The 7628-nt window shown below is 36.0% G+C and overlaps 2 protein-coding genes across 2 annotated transcripts in view; one reads left to right on the top strand and one right to left on the bottom strand.

The window, feature by feature from the left end:
* LOC107654221 (ubiquitin carboxyl-terminal hydrolase 12A-like) overlaps positions 1-2955 on the bottom strand; it is a 5454-nt gene extending 2499 nt beyond the window's left edge. Inside the window, exons 1-4 of the mRNA XM_016441206.1 lie at positions 2743-2955; positions 1538-1618; positions 1219-1432; positions 1-57 (exon numbers count right to left, since the gene is read on the bottom strand). The exon at positions 1-57 is cut by the window's left edge and continues 194 nt beyond it. Coding sequence (XP_016296692.1) covers positions 1-57; positions 1219-1432; positions 1538-1618; positions 2743-2790 — 400 coding nt within the window. The 5' untranslated portion in view covers positions 2791-2955. The remainder of the gene's footprint in view (positions 58-1218; positions 1433-1537; positions 1619-2742) is intronic.
* Positions 2956-3616: 661 nt separating this feature from the next.
* On the top strand, positions 3617-5884 carry LOC107654220 (60S ribosomal protein L21). The gene is made up of 6 exons (XM_016441205.1): positions 3617-3710; positions 4375-4453; positions 4557-4618; positions 4704-4816; positions 5363-5513; positions 5761-5884. The coding sequence occupies exons 2-6, from the start codon at positions 4387-4389 to the stop codon at positions 5848-5850; spliced, it is 483 nt and encodes a 160-aa protein (XP_016296691.1). The 5' UTR covers positions 3617-3710; positions 4375-4386; the 3' UTR covers positions 5851-5884.
* Positions 5885-7628: the final 1744 nt, after the last annotated feature.

The raw sequence follows: 7628 nt of genomic DNA, 5'->3' as shown, positions 1-7628 counted from the left end.
TCAGCAGGTAGTTAAGGAACTCGTGTGCATCTTGTTGCATGTAGTTATCAAACAGTTCTGTGGGAGGACAGGGAGAAAGAATGTTATCACAAGGAATACATGAATGTTGAATGTGTCAACAACTAAGTAGTAGATGGTTTTACGATGATATTTCAATTACAGTGCTGCATTTGAAAAATATTACGTTTTTGTGGTAACACTTTACAAAAAAGGTTCCATTTGTTAACATGCACTAACAATGAAAAAATACTTTAAAAAATACTTTTATTTATTAATCTCAGTTCATGTTAGTTTCAACATTTACTACAACACGTAAGCTGTATCTGTTTATTTTCTTGGTAACACTTTACAATAAGGTCACAATTGTTAATGCACTAACAATGGCCAACACATTTGTTACAATATGTATTGGTCTTTGTTAACATTAGTTAATAAAAAACAACTTTTAGTTCATGTTACCTCAAGTCCATTAAACAATATTTACACAGATGCTACTTTTTATTTTATTAATGTATTAGTAAATTAACATTAAAGGGGTCATATGATGCGATTTCCTCTGTAGAAAATTAAGCGTTTGAGAGAGGCGGGGCATAGAGGACCTACAATAATGTACAGTATTTGAAAAATAATGTGTTTTTTGAACATTAAAGCATGTCAACATATTCTGTTACACCAAATACACAAAATAATGATCTTTAAAAAAAGCATCAAATGACCCCTTTAACTTCAACTATGATTAATACATGCTTTAGAAGTAGTTTTCATTGTTAGTTAGTTTATGGTTAAAAAATGCTTGAACAATCGCTCCAATGTATTGAATTCTACATTGTTAATTAATTTTATTTAATGCGTTAACTAACGGGACTGTACTATAAAGTATTAGCAGTTTTGTACATGAAAAAACTTATAGTTAACTAATTTGTAGCTAACGTCTCATCATTCGTGGTTTGCTTTATGCAAATTAATTAATTATTTGTTAGATACTATGCATAAATTATATAGATTTAGTAAATGTGATGCAGCTGTTGTACCAGTACAACAACAACAAAAAATTGTTAATTGTTTATTAGTTATTTTGTTTCCTTCAATGCACCGTAAGAACAACTTCTTGGGCTTGCACCTATTCATTTTCTGACCTAGAACTAGCATCTAAATTCACAGTGAAACTGAGAATTCAATTGAATTTGAATACAATCCCTTCCTGCTTGTGTTCCTTACCATTCTCTTTACGTAATCTCGTAATGAACTTCTTCGGGGGTATCACGCCAACTTTCCTCTTCTGGTTGGCTATACTGTGGAACAGGTCGGCCAGGCAGGTGAGCAGGTTCTCTTTGCGGCGCGGCTGGCTCCTGTACGCAAGGATCTTCTCCCGGAACGGCCGGCAGAAGTACAGAGCCTGGAGCACAGAGTTACAGTAGCAGGTGTTTCCAAACTGTGGAACGAAACAGACAGAACACACACACTGATTCCAGAGCACAACAATAAACACGCTGGTTGGAGGAGACAATGTGAGACAACAAGGAATGTCTTTGCTTACGTTGACCAATCCGAAGTAATGCTCATTGACAGGGAACTGCTCCGAGCCGATCTCTTTCTCCAAAGCGGAGGCATTGGCGCCCTGCAACAGAACAGGTGAACAGCTGTTCAGGCACTTACAGCTGCATACAATTGGATAAGAGAGTGTCTTAAATGACTAGGTTAACCACAGTTTCTACCACATACAGTTACTGTTACTACAGTAAAACTATGGTAAGTTGGTATTAACCACCACATTTTTCAATAAATAAGATGACTAAGTAATTCTTACATTTTTAGAAGAAGATACAATTTTAATCAATTGTGGTTTTGCAGTATTAACTATAATTCTAGAAACTTACAACACTGTGGCGGAAACTATGGTAAATGGTAAAGACGTCTGATACACATCCAAGACACATTTGATAAGATTACAACGATCACTGATCAACTGATTGAAAATTAGTGTTTTAAAAATGCAATATCACAAAAAACACGTAAATGTGAACCTAAAAACAACTACATTAGCACCCATTAGCATTTCACTGCCGTCACTTTTACATTTAAAAACGCCAAATACAATGGGAAAAAATGTACTTAACAATCAAATTGCGAATAAAGCAGATAATATATGGAGGAACACACTGGGTACGGAGATGCAGAGAGGAGATGAGACCGTGAAATCACGATGTGACCGCACTGGCAACAGCTTAGCACTGAAGCACAGGTACACTGAACGCATTTTACATCAGCATGATGCTCACGTTTGCCATACCTAACACAATGTTTGGCTGAATGCTTGTACTCATTTATAACACATAAATAGCAATCGGAGATTATTTAGATGTCACTGTCTCGCGCATATTAAGCACATCTCGCGATCATAACCCGAGCTGAATGACACTTCAGTTCAGCAGTTAGCAGATCTCTGCTTTGCTGCCTTCAGCGAATCCTATAAGCAAGGACGGGCGAATTTAAAAGCCTAACGTTGTGTTGTTACGACAATACGGTCGTGTCGTATATCTACCAGCTAACAGTAATTATTTAGGCCCAAGGCAAAATTCATAGCAAGCACACAGACGGATAAAGATAGCTCGCAACTGCAGCAGAGGAAAACTGGCAACCCAAGAAGTCCGATTGACTGAAACTAATGCAGCAAGCGACCCTTTACAATATCACGCGAGTACTGACGACCAATTATCCGCGATTGAAGTGATATTTACTCACCATGGTACAAAAAGAGGCAAATTTGGAAACTGTCATTAAGATTTCCATTCGCCCAGCGCCATCTTCCACCCAATCACCGCGCGGAGGTGAAGAGGAGTCCCAGTGAGGACAGACTGCGTCCCTGCCAGCGCGAGATCCGCGGGGTCTTAGCGCCCACCGACAACCGCATGCTGATGGATTACATTCAGATCATTTAATATAGCCACACACACAAGGGAGAAATTACATAGAAATTATACAATAAAATATATATATTTTAAAATATATAAAACTACGTCGTAATGCATGTCAGTATTTTGAATAAAATAATACTGTAGTACAAATAATTAGTAAACTAGTTTGAGAGCGTATTCAGTTGAGCAGAGGGCATGTGGAATACTTTTCAGAATTCGATTTAATCAATTAAATTTGTAATAAAAACAAATTACGTAAGGCTTTTGATGTACTTAACCCCGTTAAAGCTGTTTTTAAAAGTATTTAAAAGTAATTTAAAGAGCTTGTGGACTGATGTGATTTTTAATGTCAATTTATAGCAAAACTATTTAATTTAATACATTTTGTGTTTTAAAATAAATATATATTATATTAATTATAATATAAAAATATTTATATTATAATATATTTTTATATAATCTAATCAAGGTTATTTTCATTTAGATTAAACAAATTAGAATGAAGGTTAAATTTTAAGCTTCTTATTTAAAAAAATAAATAAATTTACGCGATTCTTTGAAACTATAACAATCCATACAATGCTCTCTAAGACAGGTTTAAATGAGTACAAAAATAAAAAATAAAATAAAAGTTCCCTGTTTTTGTAAGACGATGACATCACTGCCCATGGACCAACAGCTCCGATACTTTTACTCAGGCAAATGAGTAGTCCTCCTATTCGTGCTTTGAAGGAAGCACCGCAGGACCCGGTTATTCTCTTTCCGCCGTACCCGCCATCTTGCGAGCAGCCGGGGGTAAGATGTGCTCCAGACATTATGTATTAAATCGTTAATTACACCGCTTTCGTTGAGCAGAAGTGCCACACAAAGCGGCCAAAAAGTATCTTACCTGGCATGGCATCGAAATTAAGCCCGCATGAGCGTCGCTGGATGCCGTAAAGAGTACAATAGTGTCCAGCTGGAGCGTGTCCGTTCCATGTGGGCCATGCGTTTACAGGATACGCGAGAGTCATGAATATGAAAAGGACGTGTAGAAATATTACCGATTTCTGTATTTTCGTACGATGTATTACGAACACAGAAATATCTTCGACAGTTGCAGGATGTCACTTCAGTTCGGTCCCTTATTAAACGGTGTCGATGTATTTCTAGGCCATGAACTAATGTTTGCTGGAGCTAAAACGATCTTTTGTCAAAAAGACGTCTTAATGTGTTTAAGTCACAAGTGTCTATAATTATTTGTTCTTCATTATTGGAATAATTGCGTTGCATCTATACGATGTACATTTTACTTGCTGTCTTTTTATGTTGAATTATATTATACAGTTAGTAATGACTAAAGTCTCTAAGCCAAGTATGGTATTTAATATACCGTGGCTGGATATCAAATAGTTAAATGAAGTGCTTGAGAACAAACTTTTCTAGAAATTTGTCTTAATTGTATGTCTTTTGCACCCAGTAATCAGGCATCATGACGAACACCAGAGGCAAGAGGAGGGGGACCAGGTATATGTTTGCCAGGCCCTTCCGCAAGCATGGTGAGTTAATTTATATCACAATATTCATTTTGTACTGTGCTTTAGCACAAACATAAAGTTATAGAAATTTTTAGATCTGACACTGCTTTTCATTCTATAACAGGCCCAATCCCTCTGTCCACCTACATGCGCATCTACAAGAAGGGTGATATTGTAGACATCAAGGTAAGATTTATTAAATGAAAGAATTGCTACAGTATACTTTTTTTTTGTTGTCAAGTGTAATTTATTAAAATACATTTTTATCCAGGGCACAGGAACCATTCAGAAGGGCATGCCTCATAAATGCTACCATGGCAAAACAGGACGCATTTATAATGTTACACAGCATGCTGTAGGCATCATTGTCAACAAGCAAGTCAAGTAAGTACCTCACTGAACAAGACATGATCTACACTGAAAAAAATACATTTTAAATGTCATAATGCAACTCAGACTAGCTAGTGATAACTGGAGGTTAAGTTACAGTCAAACAAGTACAGAAACCACTTGGTTAGTGTTTAGCTACAAAGTTACGTTCTGAATTAATATCTAGGAAAAATGCCTAATGTAAACTTTTATTGATGTATTGTTTTTATTTTTAAAGAACAATGTTTTTTTATTTATAATTTAAGTATTTAACCTACCAGTTAGAAGTGTTCTAACAGTTTTAACATTTTTACATATACATTATCAATATAACTGAAGGCTTTTAATGTGTAATGCCCCAGATTCACTTTGCCATAAGGGCCATCCAGTGTCCTAAGTGGTCATTAATGTGGGCGAGAGCAGTCATCCTTATGCACCCTGGACAGGCACATTAATGCCTTTGCCAGATTGTCAATATGGAAACATTCCACTCATGGATAAATCTTGTAAATGTACAACGCTTCTTGTCATTTAAGTGACGAATTATTGTTTTACTTTTAGGGGCAAGATCCTGGCTAAGAGAATTAATGTGCGTATCGAGCACGTTAAGCACTCAAAGAGCAGAGACAGCTTCCTGAAGCGCGTTCAGGAGAACGAGAAGCAGAAATTGGAGGCCAAGCAGAACGGCACCTGGGTTGAGCTGAAACGCCAGGTATTAGATAATTTAGTGTTTATTGGTTACTGTCTTGGATGTTAAATGTACTAATGTACATGTTGACAGGCATGTATTTCATTGTACTCCCTGATGTAAATTCATGTTGAGATATGCCAAACTGTTATTTGAAGTAAAACACAGGCCATTATGGTATTTAATTTGTGTGATTGGTTAAAATGACACTGTTATAACAGATCTGGCTGATGTTCTTTCATTGTGGTGTTGTCTTTTATCTTGTTTTCAGCCTGCTGCTCCACGGCCAGCACACTTTGTCAGCACCAAGAACAACGAGCCTCAGCTCCTGGAGCCCATCCCTTACGAGTTCATGGCATAAGTCTGCTTACCAAAATAAAGATCTTTGTACCATATACTGTTAGTTTGGAACTCTTTCTTTAACCATCGTTCAAGTGTGCTTCTATTGTGTGAATGAATATGAGCCGTGTGTGGAGTATTGTTGTTGAGGTTGTAAATTGACAGTAATGTGCCGTAAGAGTACTATAGGAAACATGTCAATAAACAATTGTTACTTTAGTCCTCCATTTACTTTTGTGATAAAGCTATTATAGAACTAGGTACATATGTTTTTCATACAGGACCGTATTTTTAGTTATAATTTTCAGCTCACAGCTCAGTAGAGAATGTAAGCGTTCAAACATTTTACTTATATTTGAAGCTCACAGTACTACGTGTTGCATGTTTGATTGAAAAATCTAGAAAAACCTAGTTTTGTTGCAAAGTCATTTCAACGTGTCCCATAGATGGTACTTTTTCTTTTTCCCTCCAGAAAGATTTGTTTAAAAACGTGGCTAGCCACAGCCTGTTCTGTTCAAGGATATTCCATTATTAGAAAGGTCTTTTTACTTTGCCTAGCTTTCCAATTTCTCTTGCTTTTAAGCAGAATATGATGCTTGCCAAGGATTTGTACTACATGTGGTTCATGTCAAACATCGAGTGATCAAATATTTGACCAAAAGTTCCCAGCTTTTTCTTTAACAGACCAAAGAAATATGTAGTTTTATAAAGCTGTCTTGTGTATTACAGCAAACTCCCAATATAATACAATTTTGGCCTTTCTCTGAACTGGCTTCCTTTAAGTTGCTCTTTCATACAGCCCAAAATAAGTACAGAAAAAATTTGTGGCTGTAATGAAAATGTTTCACAGCGAAATAGTTCTGTACCTTCATAAAGTATTGTAGGTGGCCTTATGTTGAATTGCTCAATTTAGTAGAACAGTCCGATCTTTATATCCAGTCCAGTCTGTTACAAAGAACGACTGTGATTAAAGGAAGGTTACATTTTTTCCCCATTCTTTTCATAACCAGCTCCAGAGTTTGCTGTTGTTCACAGGTCTACAACTGCTCTTACCTGTAGGTGCAGTTATAAAAAGAAGGTGAAAGTAATCATGTCAATGCAACTAAACATTTGGATTAAAAAATGAGTAAAAATTTACCTTCATAGTGATTCTGATCTCTCAAGGTTATTCACGGCATTTAATTCAAGTTAACGTTACTACAAAGAAAAGATCTATTTAGAAGATTTCACTTGCAGAACAGTGGAATAAGAAAACACTTTCTGAAGGAACTCTACACTATTTTAAATTACTAGGTCGCAAAATACCCTGAAAAAATTGTTGTGCTTAATTGAATGGTAGTTAACATGAGCCGTCACTAGAAGGCAGCATTAGCCGTTGTCCTGACAGAATAATCCCATTTCCGTTCAACTAAAAAGATCCTCGAGTTAGTGTGCTAAAACACATAACTGAATATATTTTAATTGCATATCTTATCTAATATCTATTAGACTCGAGAAAAGTATTGATTGCATTTGTAGCACAGATCATGACAGTATATTGAAAATTAATGAGTTTTGTTTGCATTAAAATGATCAGACAGATCAATATGGAATTTTGTGTGCGCCTACTATTTGCGAAAGTTTAAATTTCAGACAAATCTCAGTCACTGTGTTCTTGACGGTGAATTTTTGATGAGGAAAACATGATGATTATGGAAGTATCCCTATTATAACCACGTTATGATATATGTTCATGCATAATGTTAATACTGACATTACAATGAAGTGATAAAAGAAATTGCTGCATGCATGACACAGCCC

This window comes from Sinocyclocheilus anshuiensis, unplaced genomic scaffold, assembly GCF_001515605.1.
Source record: "Sinocyclocheilus anshuiensis isolate Anshui unplaced genomic scaffold, SAMN03320099.WGS_v1.1 scaffold655, whole genome shotgun sequence".
Taxonomy (NCBI): Eukaryota; Metazoa; Chordata; class Actinopteri; order Cypriniformes; family Cyprinidae; genus Sinocyclocheilus; species Sinocyclocheilus anshuiensis.
This window is presented reverse-complemented; position numbering and strand designations above follow the sequence as displayed.

Bases quoted from the DNA above. Each gene is read 5' to 3' on its own strand.
- LOC107654220 (XM_016441205.1), top strand. From the start codon at position 4,387: ATGACGAACACCAGAGGCAAGAGGAGGGGGACCAGGTATATGTTTGCC. The intron at 4,619-4,703 runs GTAAGATTTATT...ATTTTTATCCAG, and splicing joins GTGATATTGTAGACATCAAG to GGCACAGGAACCATTCAGAA. The intron at 4,817-5,362 runs GTAAGTACCTCA...TTTTACTTTTAG, and splicing joins ATTGTCAACAAGCAAGTCAA to GGGCAAGATCCTGGCTAAGA.